We start from the raw sequence: 25492 nt of genomic DNA on the forward strand, positions 1-25492 counted from the left end.
AAATGATCGCAGCCTGTAGCGCGTCATAGATGGAGCAGTGACAGCGCCATTCACAGTGGTGATAATTACCCCATTAACCAGACACATGCTGCAGCACTGACAGAAAAGCTGTGGCAGCAGCACTGGCACATATGGCACTGCGACCATTGCAGGCCCTGATAGTGACAGGGCAGTGTAAGAAGGATGGATGGATGGATGGATGGATGAATGGATGGATGGATGGATATGTGGCAGGTATCCAGATGGGTCAGATAGCTGGTAGCTCAGCACTTCTCTTTATATTATACACTGTGGAATCTGCATTCCACGCTGCCTGTGTGGTGTAGTCTCCGGCAGGAGCAGGGTTAATGGTGCAGTGTGGCCATGCAGTGGCCCAGGCTGTGCTGCTCCTCTGGTAGTATGGTGAGGCGGATCAGCACTTGGACAGCTCCCAGCCCGGACTGTGTGACACATCACTGCATCGCTCCCTATACACTCCTGCTCACTAGCGCCCTCTCCTGCTGACCCCCAAACTTCTGTGCAGAGCGCTCCAGCACCTGTGCGGTGTGTCAGCCCAGGCTCAGGCATTCTCCAGCTCCCATTTTGCTCCTCACCCCCTTCTGTCACTTTCCACTTGGCTTGTCGTGTTCGTGTCCTCACCCCCCCACCATTAGACGCTCCTGTGTGGGTTTGGCGGCCAGCTGCTGCAGTGATTGGCCTGGGGCTATCATGTGTAGGTAGGGAGCCAGCAGCCAGCAGGGATCCCACCTCCACCTTTAGCCCCAGTCCTATCCCATAGGTGATCCATAGTCCATAGGGCTGTCGGCCGCGTCCTTTCTTCTTCAATCTGGACTTTGGATGCCTCTTATGGCCCCCAATGGCCGATCCCAGGCAGACCTCAGTATTGCATAGGGCTGGGGGAGTGGTGGGAGTGGGGGTGTGGAGCTGAGGACTGCAGCAGATCTCTCCCCTCCTTCTCTTCCAGTCTCTCCCCCTCCCCTGCTGGATCTCTCCCTCCGCTGCTGCTGTGGAGGATTGAGCAGCTTCTTCCCAGACTGGACACATTGGAGCCTCCATATCTAGAATAATGGGGTGTAAGGAATACAATGGAAGTGCCAAGCATTGCTGGAGCCCCCCCCCACTCCAGCCCCCATCCCCATACCATTGCCATTCAGTCTATAACCCATTGTGAATGATTTCCCATCTCCAAATGTCATGGTGGCTCCATCGTGAGGTTCTCCAAGACTCCCCCATACTCTGAAGCCTGCCTCATCTCCCTCCTCTCGCTCTCCCTGGGTTCCCCCCACCACCACCACCTCTCGCTCTCTCTTCCTATCACCCACTACCACCACCCCCCTTCTTTTCCACGTCCTCCTCCTCCCACCGCCCCGGACAGATTGCAGGATCTTGAAAGATGCAGCTCTGAAAACGGCAGGTCTGAAAACGGCAGAGCGCACAGGGGAGAGGGTCCGCACCGCAAGACCCCTCAATCTTTTTTTTTTTATTTTAATTTTCCTTTTTTTTTCCTTTTATTATTATTATTGTTTCTTTTTTTTTTTCATTTTGAAAGAGACGAGTCCTGGCGACGAGGGAATGTGTGATCGCCCCTGATCCTAACCGCCACCTCTCTACGGCTCGATCTCCATTTGCTGCCACGACCCGGACTTTCTTGCATGAAGACCCTGTATAGAACTCCCTCCGTATAGCTGACTTGCTAATGGGCGGACGTGTCTTCTCCCGTTAAGTTGAGAGATCCTCTCGGTCCATTCCTGTATTTTCTGTATGAGCACCTGTCTGCGGAGATACCTGAGGAGCGTGCAGTCATACCCGGGACGCTGCCTGTCTGGATGAGATGTGATGCTTTGCAGCGTCCTTACCTCTTCTTTTCCTACATCTTTTCCTTGCTCCTCGCTTTCCGGTAACCCGCGGACTTTGTCCCCAACATCATGGGGGCTCGCTTCGGGGACGAGGTGCCGGCCCGTGGTGGTGGAGGCGCAGGTCGTGGAAGTCGACAAGGTGGGCCCCCGGGGGCCCAGCGGATCTACAAACAGTCAATGGCACAGAGGGCCCGAACTATGGCGCTGTACAACCCGATCCCGGTACGGCAGAGCTGCTTAACCGTCAACCGCTCCCTCTTCCTCTTCAGCGAAGACAACGTGGTGAGGAAATACGCCAAAAAAATCACCGAATGGCCATATCCTTTTCACTCTTGGCATTGGGGCCAATAGGCTGGGGTGCGCTGTAAGGGTTAAACATGTTTCCATGCCATAATGGTCCCTTGTATTTATGTTGAGGCCATAAAAACCAAAGAAGTAGAAAAATCCATCTACAGGAGGTGTATGAGGGTCCATTACTATATGTGCATGTGTTCATCCAGGTCTGGAACGTCATGTGAGCCTGTCCCATATATACGTGCCCCCATACAGCGAGATATGCTCTGCCCTATGTGTCCGGCGTGTATGGATCTATGGGATGGGAGATCAGCCCGGTCCTGTATGGTGAATGGGGCAGCAATGTGCAGTATTGGGGGGAGGTCACTTCTCTATTATCTATCTATCTATCTATCTATCTATCTATCTATCTATCTATCTATTAAGCTATTATCTATTTATTTATTTATTATCTGTCTATATATCATCTATCTATCTATTATCTATCTATCTATCTATCCTCAACTATCTATCTATCTATTATCTATCTATCTATCTATCTATCTATCTATTAAGCTATTATCTATTTCTTTATTATCTGTCTATATATCATCTATCTATCTATCTATCTATCTATCTATCTATCCTCAACTATCTATTAATCTATTATCTATTTCTTTATTATCTGTCTGTATATCATCTCTCTCTCTCACAACTCCCTACCATATATGTGCAGGTATCCATGCGGGCATGTAGCTGATCTGTACAGTATGGTAGCTATGTATACACACACATATATACCGTCTGGGCGATGTAATAAATGTGTCAATGAAATGGGCAGCACTCTGTGAGTCGCTGTCCCCATCACTCAGTGTATATGTGTGTTGTCTATGAACGCTGGGCATAGCATATATAAAGCATGTATGGAGCTATATATAGCACTGCAGTGCAATGCTCCATTAATAAATCCGCCTGATAATGCTGCATTCTATGCACATAGCCCAGTGGTTTACCAGCTGACGGAGATGATGGTAGATACAGCCCTGGTGATGCACTCATGCATTGTATTCTACACCGTCCAGTGCATATGTCCCCACTGCAGTGTGCAAGGTGCAGTCCTCCTAGTCATACCTGTGCGCTACATAGGTGTACACTGGAATATAGACGCACTCATATGGATCATGTGTACCTCCCCTGCACCTGCTCACGTATACAGGGGAGAGGTAATATCATATTCAGAAATGGAGATAGACAGACAGATAGATAGATAATATATGGATAATAGATAGATGATAGATAGATAATAGATAGATGATAGCTATCAAATAGATAATATAAAGAATAAAATAAAAATACTTCTATGTACATGGCTCCAGAAACATATCTGATACTTAAATCTGTCTATATATCAGCTCACATCTATCTATTGATCTAATATCAATCCTCTATCTATTTTATATCTATCTATTATCTATCTATCCATTATTTATCTATGATCTATCTTTTATCTATCGATCTCTCCCATTTCTGGTGTCATATTGGGGTCTGAATTTCGGGAGTGACGTCTGGAGACATCCCCCCTTCGGGCTGTTTTCCTGGTGTGATGGGAGCAGATACTGGTCAGCGCTGGGAGCTCTGCTGCAGACACTGTAGGGCTGTGAGCACATTTGAGGCAAAGCGCAGCCCTGAATGGTGATATGAGGGTGCTGTAACTGCTGTATAATGGGGTTCATGTACATATCATTTCCATGAGATGGTCGGAGGAGCTGGCGATCTATGAGTTGTAGAGATGTAAAGCAGTGAATCTAATGTATTAGAGAATTTGGGCATGGAGTGATTTGATTTTCCTTTTGTATTGTGAATGTGTTTCCTTCTACATTTTGTAGGAATGCTCTACATAAAAAGGACATAATGTCCCGTGCTGTCACATGCTCCACAAAGACAACGAGGCTAGCCTTTGTAAGCACCAGTCACTAGGCTAGATCTCAATATATTGGGTCTTTCAACTCATACCCTAATCAATTTAGGCTAGTGTACCCGTTAGGGGTCCCATAGCAAAGTGCTCTTCAGGATCCAAAATCTAGAATGCACTGCATGTACAAAGTGTGCACCACCCTTCAGCCACAAGCGCCAAGAGGGGACCTGTAATATATCGTGGACTCATCTACATCACATCCTGCTGTGAACAGGTCAATGTCAGCTGTCTACGAGCCTCTGAGTGGCTGAGGGTCCAGATCACCACCATGAGGCCATCCTGGTGTACACAGTGGTATGGGGTTGTTTCAATATAGGGCGATATGAGTAGCACCTCAGTTTTAGAATTGCTTGGGTGTGCGCACTTTGTGAAGCCCCATTACCTGGCATTATAAGCATTGTAAATGAGCCAGGCTGGATTCATGAACTATGGGGCCACTCACGAAAGGGCACATGATGTGATTCAGATGATCGGCTTGAAGTCTGCAGAGCTTGGTGCCAAGATCTAATCAGGTGCTGTCCACAAATTCATCTTTGTTCACAAGTTTGGTTTTAAAATACAGGTTAATCCTTAAAAAAAAAATAATTAGGATGGAATAACTAAGCCCAAAGATAAGTTGGGCCAGCGGTTGGCTATAAGACATTGATGCGAGATTCAATCAGCCAACTAGAGGCACAAGGATTGGAGTAGACTTCTCGAGAGTAAGAGATTGTGTTGACAAGTGGTTGGATCCAATATTCAGATATCCCTTCACTGGCCTCCAGAAAAGGCCCCAAAAATTCATTTGGACAAGATTAGCTCCCACATTTAGTCATTAATGACCACCATAAATCACTTGGTCAATTCTTGGACCCAAGATTTTGTTGGTGCAATGCTTTGCTTCATCAATGGTTGCGGTTTTCTACTGGTAACGACCTTTGTGTATGTTCATGTGTCCAAATCTGATCACACATATGATAATGCTGGAGAACATTTTTTGCCTCCGTAGAATTCATAGTCACCATCATGGTAGTTTTCTAGATATTCATGTGATATCACAGATGGACAACTATTCCTGTGGGGATACATTTGATATTTAGTCTTCAAGCAATTCAGATTGAAATTGCTGACTCCTAATTCTACGCATGGATAACTCTAACCTTTCCTACCATATGTATGCTATCACTGAGGACAGAATAAGGTCTGGAGGAGAGGAGAAGTTAATGTTAACAAGACCATTTCAGGAGCCGAATCGGTTGGAGGGGAGATATATGATTAACCTGATTCCATAAGACATTGAGCGTGCTGGGGGCAGAGGGTTATGTGATATAGACTCTATATTACATGGGTTATGGTCATTAAAAGGGTTCTCTAAGGGGTCATATCCAGATCATAAAGTGTCCTCCTGCTTGGACCTTCCATGATCGGCTGGCAACGAGCATTCATTTTCCCTGCAGTGCCTCCACAGGAGAAATTGAGCATTACACAGTGCCCATTCATATCAATGCAGTATAGGACAGGTCCTCCAGAGCAAGAGACACTTTATAACCATTCTTCCCTCTAACCAAGTGAACAAAGAACCCCTTTAAATAACTCATGCTTCCTTATAATGGAGTATGTAATTTGGTTTTCTAAGCTGGACCTCCTCTTTATAACCCCAGTTTACCAATCCCAGGAATACGGTGCTTATAGCTTTTAACAACTGTTTCTTTGATGACGCTTGTCTGATTTGCGGAGGTATCTCGTGTGGCAACTCGCTCATGTGGAATAGGACGATTTGCACGGCTGTCAGTCTACCTGACACATGTAAATGGTCACCGTGGCGATAGAAGCGGCAAATCATTGTCATGTTATAATGTTCAAAAAATAAGTTCCACGCTTAATGACTTCTTCTGGAAGTATAAATTGTGTTCCTTCAAGTGTTCACAGATTTCTGACAACGAATCTGACGTAAGGGAGCCACGTGACGCTCCAAAGCTTTCATATTCGCACCCCACAAAAATACATGACACCATTCCTAGCCATGTGGGTCTTAAAGGGCACTACGCTGTGTAGAGAGCTGTGTTGCTCCTAATCCGTATGTGGTTTATTACGGCCACCGCGGGAACTGTAAACTGCGGATTGGGGAGCGGACAAGTTGTCCTACCCCTGCCAATTGATTGCCTATCTTCAGGAGGACCCCTTTTATTGCTGTGACACAAGGGTACAATTTTGGTGGCGCTCAGGTGGCCCAGTAGAACCTGGTAATTGTTAGATCAACTCCGCTTTGAAGGTGGGAGTCGGAGAGAACACGCTCCGGGGATTGAACGGGTTAACACGAGATAGAGGAATTGTGGAGATGGCGGCGCGTTTCCAAGGAAAAACGATACTGTGCAATATTCAGGGAATACTATTTCCACAAATTGACACCGATTTTCGGCTCCGGACAGGAGCCTTTGTCAGGTGATCATCTGATGAAGGTTCCTGTCCAGGACTGAAAACCAGTTTGTGATCCGTCAATTAGTTGACTTGACTAGAGATAATATTGGCTGAATATTGCACTGTATATTTTTTCCTGGGCAGCGCAGCGCCATCTCTATCTAGTATCAGGTGCATGGCAGACTGCAGACACCACTTACAGTGTCTCTGATTTTGGGATAACCACCCTATTATATTTGGCTCTTCTGCTGCACTAGTATAAAATGTAGCTGAAGACTCAAATGGATGACGTCAAAGAAGAAAACGTTTATTTGTTCATGCAATCCATTAAATCCAGAATGTAAATCCCGAAAATGTTAACGTTTTAGTCCTGTATCTGGATCTTCACCAGAAAGATGCAAATTGCTAGCGGTGCAGTGGAGGAACAATGTAAGAAGTGCTGTAGAGGAAGTGACTGACGTCACAGGCTGTGTGATTCATGTGTCAGTCGCATTCCTCACAGCACTTCTTACATGGTTCCTCCACTGCACCGCTAACAATCCGCGTCTTTCTGATGAACGTCCAAATACATTTTCAAAATTTACATTCTGGATTTATTGGATTGCATGAATAAATAAACGTTTTCCTCTTTTACGTCATTCATTTTTTTGCTATCTAATTTGACAACAGCGTGATGTAGGGACAGAGACCCTGATTCCAGTGTTGTTGTCAGGAAAATATGAATAATTTTCCATGGTTTCGATTACACATATGATGTTTAGTATCAAAAGAAAGGTAAGGTCATAATAAAAAGCTCACAGGGAAAAAAGGACTTAAAAATCCTGTAAATTTTAGCAAAAACACCTCATAGAAAATAGCCTCACCAAACCTTGTCTAATGACTAATGCACTAGCAGGATGCAGGGGGCTCCCAAAGTCATTAGACAAGGTTTGGAGAGGCTATTTTCTATGAGGTGTTTTAATGTCTTAATAAGAAAAATGATATCCCTGTCGTCTCTTTCCAAGGTTTCCACCCAGAGTAATGACAAATAGAAGTTTTTTAGTAACTTTCTAAAGGGGGTGTAACCAGCCCACCCTGTGAGGACATTGAGGGGGAGACCCTTGGTTTTGGGCAAAGGTATAAAGCTCAGAGGCCCAGACAAAGATGCTGTCTTTTGCCCGGGCAATCAGCTATGGAAAGCTGTGCATTGTGACCTGTTGCTCTGGGAGGGTTCCCCTCCCCCCTCCTCCACACGGTGTGCCATTGACTGAGATGTGTAAGTTCTTATTTTAATCAATTTTATTTTGTAATTGTCTGTATATACTGTGTCTTGTATCTTTTGTAACATCTTTTGAATTTTTGTAAACACTGCCTATATTTTCTGGAGTAAATCTATAAAATTTACTAGTTTCGTTTTCCTTGCTCTATAAACGAACGCTACCCTGTGGGTGGGCTCCTGACCTGATATTTATTTTAATGTAAACAAGGAGCTGGTGGCAGCAAAGTGTTCTGGGGATTTGGGAGACTCTGGCAGTGATGGAAACCCGAGGTTTTATGTGTGAATTACCCACCCGTAGACTGGGGATATACATGCCGCCCTCACTGCAGAGTGCCCAATAGCCAGTACACGGCAAGGCAGCCTTTCTGGCGACTACTTACCCCAGGTGTAGTTCTCTTACTGACCTGAGGGAAGGGGGGCGCCAGAGAGCTGCAAGTTCCTAACCGGAACTGGAAAGGGGAATATACAAATAAATCCCTGACCTCTGGGCGCAACCACACCCCCCAGTTCCTGACAGATGTGTCACTTAGTTTACTGGGTGCAGCAGTTATGATAGAGTCACATTATAATGCCACCCACATCTCTGCTTTCTGAGTACATTGTATAGTGACAGAGAACTGCTAATCAGTGCTGGGGGTATGTGGTTGGACTAGGAGGCACGAGGCAACTAGTCCTGTAGTAATAATCTCCCTCTGACAAAACACTGTCAACAGGAGTATCACTTTTTAAAGAGCAGTTCAAGTTCTAATCTTTGACAACCCCTAAATTCAGTAAAGGCAACCAACGGGACAATCGTACTATCTACAGAGGAGAAAACGGACAGCTGGGCAGTGCAGGGGTATCTTAAAGTGACGGTCATAAAAAAGCTCCTGTCCTGCCCACTCGTAACACACCGCTGCCAACATTGTCGGCCGGCCTTTGGCATTAGAAATTGCACCCTGCGTCCACCGAGCATCAGGTCATATTGTCTCCATCTGATATCTATTATTCATATGTTTACTTCAGATCCAACCTCACCCTGTAGCAGGAGCAAACTGGCAAATTTCTGCCCCCCCAGCAATGGATGAGTGATGTCACAAGGCAGGAGGGGGAGCATTCACAAACTGTCATAAGATGGGGGTCCACCACTAGACCCTGTGTCGGTGTGGAAGGTTGGAAGTGCCTGCAGCTTCTAGGCCCCGTGGGCAGTTCAGGGTGGATTCGGGTGGCATCGCTGATGACCCACTTTGTGTGGCACCGGTCTGTGTTTTGCTAGGAGGCCAGCCGGGTATGGTGGCTGCATAAGCTGAATGTGTTCACTTACTGTAGATCCTGAGAATTGCATTGCAGCTGCTTCACTGAGCAGAACTAAATTAAAAAATAAAGCAAACTGCATTTTGTACTTTGCTGAGCGGTGCAGTATTGGTTCGCAGTCAGCGTTCTCTTTGATGGATGCTGCCTCCACAGGTTTTTCCTTCATCGTATTCACCGCTGCTTCTCTTATTCTTGCTTCAGTTCATTTGGTGGGGGTGGGGTAATACCATTAGTATATCGTATCAATGAAGAGCACCACAAGTACAACATGTCACATGAACACCTCGGCAAAGGTTAGGATGCAAGTCCATACAGCCGCCATCACGGCCTCCGCACCTTTCCTACACACCTCACTGCCATCAGTCTGCCATTTACTCATACAGTGGCCATTTCTAAATCCTAGCATAGTAAGGTTCACATGAAGACATTAGGGATGTTCCTAATAATCTTATTCTGAACACCCCGCCAATCATGCCGAAAATCAAGGTAGGATTATAAAACTACTTAACTCATCAACTTTACTCAGTTTTTACCACCTCCCCTTACTGACTAATTTAATTTCATTGTACTGCCAAGAGGTGAGGGGAGAAAAGCGCAGCAACAAACATATTTTTGATTCAGAAATTTCAAGCCAAAATAGTGATGGCCATAAAATAAAGCTGAGACTACTTTGTAATAGAAAAATAAAACCACTATAATACTTCCCCCTATGACCAAGAATATAACTACTATAATACTGCTCCTATATATAGGAATATAACTACTGTAATACTGCCCCTATGTACAAAAATATAACTGCTATAATACTGCCCCTATGTACAAAAATATAACTACTATAATACTGCCCCCTATGTACAAAAATATAACTGCTTTAATACTGCCCCCATGTACAAGAATATAACTACAATAATACTGCCCCTACGTACAAGAATATAACTACTATAATACTGCCCCTATGTATAAGAATATAACTACTATAATACTGCCCCTATGTACCAGAATATAACTGCTATAATACTGCTCCTATGTACAAAAATATAACTTCTATAATACTGCCCCAATGTACAAGAATATAACTACTATAATACTGCCCCTATGTACAAGAATATAACTACTATAATACTGCCCCTATGTACAAGAATATAACTACTATAATACTGCTCCTATATATAGGAATATAACTTCTGTAATACTGCTCCTATGTACAAAAATATAGCTACTATAATACTGCCCCTATGTACAAGAATATAACTACTATAATACTGCTCCTATGTACAAAAATATAACTACTATAATACTGCCCCCTATGTATAAGAATATAACTACTATAATACTGCCCCCTATGTACAAGAAAATAACTACTATAATACTGCCCCCTATGTACAAGAATATAACTACTATAATACTGCCCCCTATGTACAAGAATATAACTACTATAATACTGCCCCCTATGTACAAGAATATAACTGCTATAATACTACCCCCTATGTACAAGAACATAACTACTATAATACTGCTCCTATGTACAAGAATATAACTACTATAATACTGCTCCTATGTACAAGAATATAACTACTATAATACTGTCCCTAAGTACAAAAATATAACTACTATAATACTGCCCCCTATGTACAAGAAAATAACTACTATAATACTGCCCCCTATGTACAAGATTATAACGACCATAATACTGCCCCTTATGTACAAGAATATACTATAATACTGCCCCATGAACAAGAATATAACTACTATAATACTGCCCCTATGAACAAGAATATAACTACTATAATACTGCCCCTATGTACAAGAAAATAACTACTATAATACTGCCCCCTATGTACAAGATTATAACGACCATAATACTGCCCCTTATGTACAAGAATATACTATAATACTGCCCCCTATGTACAAGAACATAACTACTATAATACTGCTCCTATGTACAAGAATATAACTACTATAATACTGCTCCCTATATACAGAAATATAACTACTATAATACTGCCCCCTATGTATAAGAATATAACTACTATAATACTGCCCCCTATGTACAAGAACATAACTACTATAATACTGCTCCTATGTACAAAAATATAACTACTATAATACTGCCCCTATGTACAAAAATATAACTACTATAATACTGCCCCCTATGTACAAGAAAATAACTACTATAATACTGCCCCCTATGTACAAGATTATAACGACCATAATACTGCCCCTTATGTACAAGAATATACTATAATACTGCCCCATGAACAAGAATATAACTACTATAATACTGCCCCTATGAACAAGAATATAACTACTATAATACTACCCCTATGTACAAGAAAATAACTACTATAATACTGCCCCCTATGTACAAGATTATAACGACCATAATACTGCCCCTTATGTACAAGAATATACTATAATACTGCCCCATGAACAAGAATATAACTACTATAATACTGCCCCTATGAACAAGAATATAACTACTATAATGCTGCCCCTATGTACAACAATATAACTGCTATAATACTGCTCGTATATAAAAGAATATAACTACTATAATACTGCCCCTATGTGCAAAAATATAACTACTATAACACTGCCCCTATGTACAAGAGTATAACTACTATAATACTGCCCCCTACGTACAAGAATATGACTACTAAAATACTGCTCTTATGTACAAGAATATAACTACTATAATATTGCTCCTATGTACAAGAATGCAACTACTATAATACTTTCCCTTATGTACTGGAATATACGTTAACTACTATAATACTGCCCCCTATGTACAATAATATAACTACTTTAATACTGCCTCTATGTACAAGAATATAACTGCTATAATACTGCCCCCTATGTACAAGAATATAACTACTATAATACTACCACATATGTACAAGATTATAACTACTATAATACTGCACCTATGTACAAAAATATAACTACTATAATACTGCTCCTATGTACAAGAATATAACTACTATAATACTGCCCCCTATGTACAAGATTATAACTACTATAATACTGCCATCTATGTACAAGAATATACTATAATACTGCCCCCTATGTACAAGAATATAACTACTATAATGCTGCCCCTATGAACAAGAATATAACTACCATAATACTGCCCCTTATGTACAAGAATATACTATAATACTGCCCCTATGAACAAGAATATAACTACTATAATACTGCCCCTATGAACAAGAATATATCTACTATAATACTGCCCCTATGTACAAGAATAAGAATATAACTACTATAATGCTGCAACTACTATAATACTGCTCGTATATAAAAGAATATAACTACTATAATGCTGCTCCCTATGTACAAGAATATACTATAATACTACCCCTATGTACAAGAATATAACTGCTATAACACTGCCCCTATGTACAAGAATATAACTACTATAATACTGCCCCTATGTACAAGAATGCAACTACTATAATACTGTCCCCTATGTACTGGAATATAGGTTAACTACTATAATACTGCCCCCTATGTACAATAATATAACTACTTTAATACTGCCTCTATGTACAAGAATATAACTACTATAATACTGCCCCTATGTACAAGAATATAACTACTATAATGCTGCCCCATGTAGAACAATATAACTACTATAATACTGCTCGTATATAAAAGAATATAACTACTATAATACTGCCCCTTATGTACAAGAATATACTATAATACTTCCCCTATGTACAAGAATATAACTGCTATAACACTGCCCCTATGTACAAGAATATAACTACTATAATACTGCCCCTATGTACAAGAATGCAACTACTATAATACTGTCCCCTATGTACTGGAATATAGGTTAACTACTATAATACTGCCCCCTATGTACAATAATATAACTACTTTAATACTGCCTCTATGTACAAGAATATAACTACTATAATACTGCCCCCTATGTACAAGAATATAACTACTATAATACTGCCACATATGTACAAGAATATAAATACTATAATACTGCCCCCTATGTACAATAATATAACTACTTTAATACTGCCTCTATGTACAAGAATATAACTACTATAATACTGCCCCTATGTACAAGAATATAACTACTATAATACTGCCCCTATGTACAAGAATATAACTACTATAATACTGCCCCCTATGTACAAGAATATAACTACTATAATATTGCCCCCTATGTACAATAATATAACTACTTTAATACTGCCTCTATGTACAAGAATATAACTACTATAATACTGCCCCTATGTACAAGAATATAACTACTATAATACTGCCTCTATGTACAAGAATATAACTACTATAATACTGCCCCCTATGTACAAGAATATAACTACTATAATACTGCCCCTATGTACAAGAATATAACTACTATAATACTGCCCCTATGTGCAAGAATATAACTACTATAATACTGCCCCCTATGTACAAGAATATAACTACTATAATATTGCCCCCTATGTACAAGAATATAACTACTATAATGTAACGTCTGGCCAGAAGACGTCCTCATGGAAGAATAATGCCCAAAATCCTACTATTAACATAATAATTAGGCCATGCGACTCAACTTTGTAATAAAACATGGGCACTTGGGTGTTGAATAATTTCAGCAGGTGCCCTGAACTGAGGAACACCTTCCAAAAGGGAGTCCGTGTTACTGTTCGGGTCTGGCACCCCAAACACCAAGTGTTTCTCACTCTGTTATGTGTGTGACAGCACGGTAAACACTGCCTCTGACTGGCGGTAAAATCATTACAGCCGGCCAGACAGCCGCGATTCTCACGCTGTCAGATGACAGCGTGATTTTGAAGCTGTGATCAGAAGTAAAAAGTTTACCTCCAGTCATTGGCATCAGCTGAAGGAACTACTACTCCCATCTGCCTACGCCTGCTGCTGCTAATAGCAAGGAGAGCAGGCGGCAGCTGATGTGAGTTTTCATCTGCCGGCACCTGCGCTCTAAATAATTAAAAGAAAAAAATTAAAATGAGAGGATTCCCCTGTATTTTTGATAACCAGCCAGGCATAACTGACAGCTGCAACCCACAGCTGTCAACTTTAGCAAGGTTGATTATCAAGAACAGAGGGGTCCCCCACACCTTTTTTTAAAAATCATTAAAAAAAATAATTTAAAAATATGACTTGAGGTCCCCCCATTTTTGACAACCAGCCAAGCTAAAGCAGACACCTGGGGGATGGTATTCTATGGCTGTTAAGGGGCCATGGATATTGACCCCCCAACCTAAAAATAACAGCCCACAGCCACCAAGAAAAGGCGCATCTATTAGATGCACCAATTCTGGCACTTTGCCTGGTTCTTCCCAATTGATCTGTGGCAGTGGCAAGTGGGGTTCATGTCATCTTTGTTATGTTCGGTGACATCAAGCCCACGACTTAGTAATGGAGAGGCATCTATAAGACACTATAGGATTAGTAATGGATAGGTGTCTTATAGACTCTCCATTACTAAGTCGTGGGCTTGATGTCACCGAACATAACAATGGTGACATCAACCCCACTTGCCACCGCAAACACGGGGAGAACATACAAACTCCTTGCAGATGTTGTCCTTGGTGGGATTTGAACCCAAGACCCCAGCGCTGCAAGGCTACAGTGCTAGCCACTGAGCCACCATACTGGATGGTGCCAAGATACGACCATGCAAGCTGAGAACCACTGGTGAATGAGCTGCTGCGAGCGCAGCATCAATGACTAGCAGTGACGTCACTGAGGTTACTGACGGTCACTGAGGCTGCTGCGTTCCCAGCCGGGCCCCTGTACTGTGTTGTCCTCGGTGCGATGATCGCTAGCACAGTGAGAAAAAGTCTCACGGTGTAACTAATCCAGTACTACCAGGTGTTTTACAGTCCCTTTATCCTTATGAGTAAGATACAATGTACTATTAGGGTATAACTTGATTTATTTAGTCTTTTGTCTAAGGCTCCCCCTTTTCCTGACCTTCTGGCCAGTTAGTGTCTCAGAGGCTGCCCCAAGGGGTAGATTCCTTATTATTGTGACCTGGTCTCCCTGATAAAGGATAAAGGGCCCAGTATTCCAGCAGAGGTTTACCCGGGTCTCCACAGTGTATTACACAGGGAGGATGCTACTTTGTTACTGGCATACTTGTTTGTTACACGCCTACATTTGCACTTTACTGCACTTTGTTCTATGTTGTTGTGTTTGGATTTTTTAAAATAGTCCAATAAAAGTTATTTTTTAACTTCCCAATTTGCTTTGGCGATCATTCCTCAGTGGTTCTCAGCCTGGACGGTCGTATCTTGGCAACGTCCTGTTTGAAAACTGTTTATCCCCAAATAAAGTGGAGTAAGATCTTGCGGATTTATTATAGATGGAGAATGATCTTGTGCATGTAGTAGAAACAGCTTGGTAGTAGTAAAGTTTTATCTGTATGTATAATTTTAGAGATGGAATAGTAATAATGAAGTGATATCAGTGCAGTGTTATTTGGGGTATGAAGTAGGAATGGTAATATGTAGTAGTGAGGTAATATGATTGAACTTATGCTATTGTGGATTTAGTAGTAGTGGTACATGTGGAATATGATCTTGTGGATGTAGTATTAGTAGTAGTGGTACATGTGGAGTATGATCTTGTGAATGTAGTATTAGTAGTAGTGGTACATGTGGAGTATGAGCTTGTGGATGTAGTATTAGTAGTAGTGGTACATGTGGAGTATTAGCTTGTGGATGTAGTATTAGTAGTAGTGGTACATGTGGAATATGATCTTGTGGATGTAGTATTAGTAGTAGTGGTATATGTGGAGTATGATCTTGTGAATGTAGTATTAGTAGTAGTGGTACATGTGGAGTATGAGCTTGTGGATGTAGTATTAGTAGTAGTGGTACATGTGGAGTATTAGCTTGTGGATGTAGTATTAGTAGTAGTGGTACATGTGGAATATGATCTTGTGGATGTAGTATTAGTAATAGTGGTACATGTGAAGTATGAGCTTGTGGATGTTGTATTAGTAGTAGTGGTACATGTGGAGTATGAGCTTGTGGATGTAGTATTAGTAGTAGTGGTACATGTGGAGTATGATCTTGTGGATGTAGTATTAGTAGTAGTGGTACATGTGGAATATGATCTTGTGGATGTTGTATTAGTAGTAGTGGTACATGTGGAATATGATCTTGTGGATTTAATAGTAGTGGTACATGTGGAATATGATCTTGTGGATGTAGTATTAGTGGTAGTGGTACATGTGGAGTATGATCTTGTGGATTTAATAGTAGTGGTACATGTGGAGTATGATCTTGTGGATGCAGTATTAGTAGTAGTGGTACATGTGGAGTATGAGCTTGTGGATGTAGTATTAGTAGTAGTGGTATATGTGGAGTATGAGCTTGTGAATGTAGTATTAGTAGTAGTGGTACATGTGGAGTATGATCTTGTGGATGTAGTATTAGTAGTAGTGGTACATTTGGAGTATGATCTTGTGGATTTAGTAATGGTACATGTGGAGTATGATCTTGTGGATGCAGTATTAGTAGTAGTGGTACATGTGGAGTATGATCTTGTGGATTTAATAGTAGTGGTACATGTGGAGTATGATCTTGGGGATGTAGTATTAGTAGTAGTGGTACAGGTGGAGTATGATCTTGTGGATGTAGTATTAGTAGTAGTGGTACATGTGGAGTATGATCTTGTGGATGTAGTATTAGTAGTAGTGGTACATGTCGAGTATGATCTTGTGGATGTAGTATTGGTAGTAGTGGTACATGTGGAGTATGATCTTGTGGATGTAGTATTAGTAGTAGTGGTATATGTGGAGTATGATCTTGTGGATGTAGTATTAGTAGTAGTGGTACATGTGGAGTATCATCTTGTGGATGTAGTATTAGTAGTAGTGGTACATGTGGAGTATGAGCTTGTGGATGTTGTATTAGTAGTAGTGGTACATGTGGAGTATGATCTTGTGGATGTAGTATTAGTAGTAGTGGTACATATGGAGTATGATCTTGTGGATGTAGTATTAGTAGTAGTGGTACATGTCGAGTATGATCATGTGGATGTAGTATTAGTAGTAGTGGTACATGTGGAGTATGAGCTTGTGGATGTTGTATTAGTAGTAGTGGTACATGTGGAGTATGATCTTGTGGATGTAGTATTAGTAGTAGTGGTACATGTGGAGTATGATCTTGTGGATGTAGTATTAGTAGTAGTGGTACATGTGGAGTATGATCTTGTGGATGTAGTATTAGTAGTAGTGGTAGATGTGGAGTATGATCTTGTGGATGTAGTATTAGTAGTAGTGGTAGATGTGGAGTATGATCTTGTGAATGTAGTAATAATCGTAGTGAGGTTATTTGGGGATGCAGTAGTAAGGTGATGATCGATGTGGTAATAGCTTACATTTGTACTAGCAGAGCGGAGATCTTGAGGATGCAGACCTACTCATGGTATTGTAGTATTTGTGAAGATGGAGAAGTTGTAGTGAAGTTTTAGGAGTGCGGTATAATTTTGTCATGGTAGCAGCATTATCAGTGATGTGATATAAGTGGGGTATGTTCCGGCTTTACATTAAGATCTTCTAATACATAAATCCTGATATATTTTACATGCAGAAAATTCACACTTAGAAGAGGAAACCTTTCACAAATCACCTGAGTGGTGAGAGGTGAGGAATACCGTGGATAGGTGTGATGGTAATCACCACCTCGTGTGGGAATCACTTTAGGATTTACATACATAGACTTATAGGAATTACAGATTATTAGTGATGGAGATGAGGATCCAGACAGCAGACGGGGATTTATATGTCTACAGGATATATCTATGGAGATTCCAGCACAGCACTTCATGTAAAACTATATGTCCAGGTAATGGAAGCATGGTGCAGACTAGCCTGGGATAGTGGGAGGTGATCCGGGAGAAATGCGGACAGCAGGGGTCTCCTTGCAGGCAGGATTTAGGCTATGTGCACACGTTGAATATTTGCAGCAGATGTGTTGTTTTTGATGTGTTTTTACTTGAATTTTTCCCAAAGAATTGACTTGCTGCATATGTGAAGAAAAAAAAAACGCTTGAATGGTTAAAATCTGCCAGGAAAATGCGAGCCGCAATTCAGAAATCTCCTTCACTTTGCTGGTTTTGTAAAATTGTTGTGGAAAAAAAATGCGTCAAAAGCGCAGCATGTAAACAAGTCCTTACTGTGTAAAAGTGCTTCACATATAAATGTTCTGCTATACAGGAGCTATATACAACAGTTTGATGTGTACAGATAATGAGTGGATTACCAGAACTGAATGCAAGCTATATAGTCACATAGGGCAGACTGTGGAAGCTTGTGCAAGGTGTACTGTATAGGGATAGTTTTATGAGACATACAACAGGGACCAAAGTATTGGGACACCTCCAGGAGCTTATCGAACCTCCCACCCTACATTCATAAACATTAATATGGAGTCGGACCCTCTGCAGCTAGAACCGGTCCCGCTCCACTGGGATCGATTTCTATAAGATTTTGGAGGCATCTGTGGGAAATTTTGCCCCTTTATCCAGATCAGCATTTCTGATGTCAGACTCTCATGTTGGGGAGAGGCTGGACTCACAGTCTCAGGTCTAGTTGTTGGATGCGACTGATGTCTGGGCTGTGGTCATGTTCTCCTCCCCCCATGTCTGTATAGACCTTGTGCACTGGGCACAGAAAATAGTCTTCTCCAAACTGTTCCTACAAAGATGGAGGCTACAATTGTCCACAATGTCTTGTACAGAAGAATTAAGATTTCCTTTCACTAGAACTAAGGGGCCGAGGCTGCCACCTGATAACAGCCCAGAGCATTATCCTCTCTCACCATCGGTACAGCGGGAACAATGCAGTCAGGCGGGTAACATTTTGCTGCCATTCATCAAACCCAGACTCCTCCATCATACGCCAGAGAAGTGTGGTCCGTCACTGCACAGAACACGTCCCCTCCAGAGTCCATTGGCGGGTTTACACCACTCCATCCAACACTTGGCATTGTGATTGGTGATGTATGGCTGCATGCAACTGCTCAGCTATGAAGCTCCCATAGAGGGCAAAGTATTTGTGCTAATGTTAATACCAGAAGAGGGCTGGAATCTGCAGTTAGGCAGTCACCAGAGTGCTGGTGAAATTTCTGCCCTTTGTTCCTCAGCACTGGGGTCACCACTCCATGGTTGAGTTGATGCGCTTCCTTCTACTTCTTAATAATAGCTCTCACACTTATTCACCACTTTTAATTCCCTTCTCTGCCCACCACTTCCCCCCTCCGACCTCCCTCATCTCTGCTGTGGACTTTGTCACTCATTTCAAAAATAAGATCGACCAAACAAGGCAAGTCTTTATTGTTCGACCACCATAAACCTTTTGTATACCAAACCAATGCCCGAACCCCATAGCCTCCCTCACCAACATCACTGAAAGAGATCTCACTCATCTCCCTACAAATGACATCTCATCATTTGTGCACTTGACCTCATCACATCCCACCTCCTACCCACCTCACCACCACACTTATCCACTCCCTAACCCATCTGTGCAATCTATCACTAACTTTTGGTACCTTGCCTTCTGCTTTCAAACATACCACAATCACACCAATCCTCAAAAAGTCATCCCTCGACACAACCGCTATGCCCAGCTATCGCCCAATATCACTGCTCCCATTCTCTTACAACTCCTGGGGCAGCACCTCCATGCTGAACTTTCCTTCCACCTCTCATCTAACTCGCTCTTCGACAACCTACAATCTGGTTTCCGTCCCCATCATTCCACTGAAACTGCCCTCACCAAAATTACTAACGACTTAGGCTCGTTTCACATTAGTGTTTTTTTGCGCAGACAGTCATCCTGGATCTGGCTATAGAAGGTCTTTGCGATTAGCTCAAGCACCTTCTTGATTTTTGCACTTCTCTTATGGTGTGATATCCTATTCCCTCTAGAACCCAACAGTTACCTCCACCTTCTGTTGCTAATTTCATTCCTGTGCTAAATACATTCAATTGCTGCAGCTTGATGCTGGTGTTAGCTCTTACTTGTCTCTGCCTAGTTGGAAGTACTAACAGTCAGTTAGTTCCATCTCAGAGGAGGATTGCTGGCGTGACATCTCGGTTGCCTTCTCAAGCTAAGTGTTCCCCTTGTTCGTCTACCCTCTCTGTCTTTAGTTGCAGTGAGGACTGACTAGTGTTTCCCCATCCTCTTCCTAACCAGGGCCTATCACTAGGGTCAGGCAGGGATTAGATTCCTGCTCGGCAATAGGTGCAGAACCAATATAGGGACGGTTAGGGCAGACAGGGTGATTTTAGATCTGCCAAAGGGTCTTTACTCCCCACTTCCCTAGTGTTTGGGCTCTCCCACCCTCTCCCCATTGTTGTACACGTACTTATCCTTCACCCAGCGTGACAGGTATATATAGGTGTATAGGCAGAGTAGGATATATAGGTGTATACGCAGAGCAGGGTATAGGTATATATATAGGTATATAGGCAGAGTAGGATATATAGTGTAGGTGTAAGGGCAGAGTAGGATATATAAGTGTATAGGCAGAGGAGGGTACAGGTATATATAGGCGTATAGGCTGAGAACAATATTGTCACGGGGTTACCGCAACAGTATAGAGCCAGAAGACTGCAGCGTCTGATTGCTCCTACTCCGACACTGAGAAGAAGCACTTCTCTTTAATTTTAAATGTGTTTATTTCTTCTGGCAGAACAGGGGTTAATCGGCCATGTTGGAAATCCCAGTGCTCACAGCTGAGCTCAGTTAGCGACCCCTTTCCCCTTTATAATCTGGGCTCTGTTACAAATCCTTGTCAGAGCAAGTATTTGCTGCATGGCTAATGGTAGGAGTGGAGTACATATGAGAAGGAGAGTTGAAGGAGTTATTAGTAACTGTTGCATGGTTTGTATGTGTGGTAATTCATTAACCTTCTCAGTTTTGGTTTATTCCCCTACTTTCACACCCCCATGCATTCCTCTGTTGTATGTGAGTGAATATTTTGTATGCCTGGAGTTTTCTGTTAACCCTTGTTTGTGTTGCCTAGTTGCCTGTTGGATTTTGGGGATGTGTTCTCTGAGCAGGGGAGCGAAGAACTCCCTCCCCATTGTCCTTATGATTGCGCCATTAATCTCAATCATGGTGCCAAGCTGCCCAAGAGCAGACTCTATAATATCTCTCGTCCAGAGAGACAAGCCATGAAGGACTACATCACGGAAAGCCTGGATAAGGGTTATATCAGACCATCCTCATCCCCCATTGCCGTGGAGTTCATTTTTGGGGGGTTACACCCTTGCCTGGATTTCTGGGAACTCAATCCGATCATTGTCCGTGATCCGTATCCACTCCCTCTCATTCCAGACCCCTTTAATCAAATTGTAGGGGCAAAATGGTTCTCTAAGATGGACCTCAGAGGGACATATAATCTCATCCGCATTAAAGATGGGGATGAGTGTAAAACAGTGTTCAATACGCTCGAGGGACAATATGAGAATCTGGTGATGCCTTTTGGGTTGACAAATGTGCCCGCCGTCTTTCAACACTTTATAAATGACATCTTTAGTCACTTGGTAGGCAGATTCGTGGTTATCTATCTGGATGACATATTAACCCCTTAGTGACAGGGCCAATTTTATAAATTCTGACCAATGTCACTTTATGTGGTAATAACTCTGGAACGCTTCAACAAATCCCTTTGATTTTGAGATTGTTTTTTCGTGGCACATTATAATTTATGATAATGGTAAATTTAGGTTGATATGTTTTGTGCTTATTTATAAAAAATATCAGAAACTTGACAAAAATGTAAAAAAATTGCAATTTTCAAACTTTGAATGACAATCTCTTTAATCCAGATAGTCATATCACACAAAAACAATAATAAATAACATTTCCCTCATGCCTGCCTTACATCAGCACCATTTTTAAAACGCTAATTTATTTTGTTAGCCTTTTAGGAGGTTTAAAAATGTAGCAATAATTTTTCATTTTTTCAAGGAAATTTACAAAATGTATTTTTTTGAGGGACCTATCCAAGTTTGGAGTGACTTTAGGGGTGCTATATATTGGAAAACCCCAAACATGATACCATTTTAAAAACAGCACCCCTTGACATATTGAAAACTGCTGTCAGGTAGGTTATTAACCCTTCAGGTGATTTTCAGGAATTAATTCAAAGTGATATAGCAGCAATGAAAAAGTATTTGTTTACCACCTAAATGTCACTAACTTCTGAACTTCTGTCGCTATAGCCGGGAGTCTCTAAGGCCGCTATTTTGCCATGAACTGCTATGGCAAACATCAGAACCACACAATCATGATCTCGGTGTGTCAATTAGATTGTGGGGGCTTCTGCTTTAACCTATTAATCATTTATTTGATGTAGTCACTTTTGACAGCAGCAACTAAGGGATTAAACAGATATGGACGGTGTTAACACTGATCGTTTGTGATACAGCAAGTTGTCAGCTATAGTGTACAGTTGACAGCTGATAGATTGTCACCTGTATGGGGATGATATTCTCTTATATCTCAGGTCAGTAAAAAGACGTATTGGCTGTCATTAAGGCGTTAATTTATTCACCTGATCTTGAGTCACACCAGGTACATGTCAGGCAGGTCTTATGTATACTCCTAGACAATAAATTATATGTCAAACCTGAGAAGTGTATGTTCTCGGTTGAGGAGATCCCTTTCCTAGGATATGTGTTGTCTTCTACCAGTTTTCGCATGGATCCCGCTAATGTCTGGGCAGGATCGCCCTGACGATGTGAAGGCGTTACAAAGGTTTTTAGGTTTCGCTAACTACTACTGTAAATTCATAAAGAACATTTCGGTAGTAGCCAGACCTCTTAAAGATATGATTTTCAGCAAATGATCTACTAGCTAGAAATAATATCTTCACCAGCAAGCTAGACAAATACTAGAAATTAAAACTAATAAACTTTATTTTAATTTGATTAAAAAAGGACTTAGTCCATTTTAAAAATGCACATGTACAAAAACACAAACACAAACAAAAAAACCGCTAAATGCGGTAAGACCAAACTTCAGAAACTTTCCGGTTTACTCTTAGTGTCGTAGTCCAAATAATACACAGGCACTCCTTCAGAGTATCCGCTTAGTATAAATTTGTTTGGAACAAGCACTCTCTTATAGTGCCGTAAATTGTCTATATTAAATCCATTGCTTTTAAATCGATGTGTTACTTCTGTGTTACATCCATCATTCACACTCACAATGATTTTTGACAATTTTTGCAACAACAGCCTATACTATACACAATGGCATAGCACACAGTCTGAGATTCTTCAACTCGGTGTGAACCTATACATTGCTCTACTTATGCAGTTCACCACCTCCACAGACTTCTTTTAGAAAAAAAATCTTGTATATCATGGAGAGATCTCACCCAAATATTACTCAGTAACCTATCCTACCACATACAATGAGTGCTGAGCCCCAGAGGACAAACTCCACTGTGCCCCACGTAAAGCCAGATCCCTGTATAGGGGTTAAAGGGTAGTGGGGTTACTCTGGAGGGAGACCGAAGGGGTTACACCTTTTTAATAGGACTTATGGTCTTTTTTTGTTCCCTTAAGTGTGGGGTAAGCCGTTTAATAAACTAAAGTGAGACAAAGAGACGACAAGAAGCTTCGTCTCGAAGGTAGATGTATCAAGTCCAAGTCAAGTACTGTACATAGTCCTAGGTGATCGATTGAGATAGTTGAAAAGAGAAAATCAAGAAGTATTGAAACAGAGTTTTATTACTTAAAGATCTCAATATCGGATGATGAATTTGTGAAGTATGCCCAAAATGACTGTTATGTATTAACTCCAATATCTTATACAAGGGTAAAATCTATGCCCACATGTATCCTGGGGATTGTAGAGGGAACACTTCCGTTAATAATAGTGATTAAAGTATATATATGCCATTTACTATCAAATAGCAGGGGACATCTGCCATATAACGCTAAAATATGTTAATTGTAATTATATGCGGTTTTAGATCGTTATTGACTTTGTAAAAAAATACTAAAGTTTTCATATACTGTCGCTTCGTTAAATAACACTGATTATACTTATATGAAAATTGACATAAGCTGACAGACGCAAAGAAAGTGTTAGATGAAGCGCATGTGAAGGGTAGATAGATATACAAATGCTCCCGTGTGATAACCCTGTGATGGGATTATATGCACTCAGAGGCTGGAGCTTGTAAGAAGCGGCTGCATATGGAGTGCGCAGGCGCGGTGTGCCCCTGGATGGTGACTCAGTGATGGGAGGAAATAGGCGCTCTGACATAGGAAAGAGGGTTGGACTTGACACGGTAGAGCGCGCAGGCGCGGTGCGTCCACGCCAGAAAGGAAGGAGAGAGGAGTGACGTCAGCGCGTTACCAGGCAACCGGATAAGCTGAACGAAGTATAAAGAGCGCGCATGAGTGTATACCCTATGAGAAGGTTGATTCCTGCACAATCATAGATTAGTAATATGTCTAAGTACACCTGTGATAAGGGTTTAATTTGAATGAGTCAGAAGGTGGTATTGGAAACATATGAGTAATAGGTCTATCACTATGGTAACGCAACAACAGGAAGTGGTCATGGGCATACACCCGGCCTACTTGTAGGAGGCGGGAACATACTAATGAGTGCATGTTATAAAAAGCAAGCAAATGAACAGCCCTGTGATGGCACTTTTTCCATGAAGGCATTAAGTTTGACCCAGAGACTCCCCTGATGATCTGGACGGTGAAACGCGTAGGGAGAAGGGAGCATCACATGGAGGAACCCGTTACTGAGTAATATTTGGGTGAGATCTCTCCATGATATACGAGATTTTTTTTCTAAAAGAAATCTGTGGAGGTGGTGAACTGCATAAGTAGAGCAATGTATAGGTTCACACCGAGTTGAAGAATCTCAGACTGTGTGCCATGCCATTGTGTATAGTATAGGCTGTTGTTGCAAAAATTGTCAAAAATCATTGTGAGTGTGAATGATGGATGTAACACAGAAGTAACACATCGATTTAAAAGCAATGGATTTAATATAGACAATTTACGGCACTATAAGAGAGTGCTTGTTCCAAACAAATTTATACTAAGCGGATACTCTGAAGGAGTGCCTGTGTATTATTTGGACTACGACACTAAGAGTAAACCGGAAAGTTTCTGAAGTTTGGTCTTACCGCATTTAGCGGTTTTTTTGTTTGTGTTTGTGTTTTTGTACATGTGCATTTTTAAAATGGACTAAGTCCTTTTTTAATCAAATTAAAATAAAGTTTATTAGTTTTAATTTCTAGTATTTGTCTAGCTTGCTGGTGAAGCTCTTAAAGATATGAGCAGGAAGGGGACAGACTTCTCCAAGTGGTCCAGTCCCGCCAGGTAGGCATTTGTTACGTCGAAGAGGTGTTTTCCTTCTGCACCAATCCATATACAACACCCTCATCACCT

At 41.6% G+C, this 25492-nt stretch overlaps 1 protein-coding gene across 6 annotated transcripts in view; it reads left to right on the forward strand.

The window, feature by feature from the left end:
• The first annotated feature begins 535 nt into the window (after window positions 1-535).
• CACNA1A (calcium voltage-gated channel subunit alpha1 A) overlaps window positions 536-25492 on the forward strand; it is a 469601-nt gene continuing 444644 nt past the window's right edge. For 2 of the 6 annotated variants that reach the window (XM_073587378.1, XM_073587381.1), the window contains exon 1: window positions 553-2172. In XM_073587378.1, coding sequence (XP_073443479.1) covers window positions 1926-2172 — 247 coding nt within the window. In that variant the 5' untranslated portion in view covers window positions 553-1925. Of the gene's footprint in view, window positions 2173-25492 lie in introns of all 6 variants that reach the window. The other 4 variants (XM_073587384.1, XM_073587383.1, XM_073587379.1 and 1 more) reach the window with 4 other exon arrangements.

The sequence above is a fragment of the Dendrobates tinctorius genome, unplaced genomic scaffold (assembly GCF_039654945.1).
Source record: "Dendrobates tinctorius isolate UK_male_01 unplaced genomic scaffold, ASM3965494v1 ptg000099l, whole genome shotgun sequence".
NCBI classification, from domain to species: domain Eukaryota; kingdom Metazoa; phylum Chordata; class Amphibia; order Anura; family Dendrobatidae; genus Dendrobates; species Dendrobates tinctorius.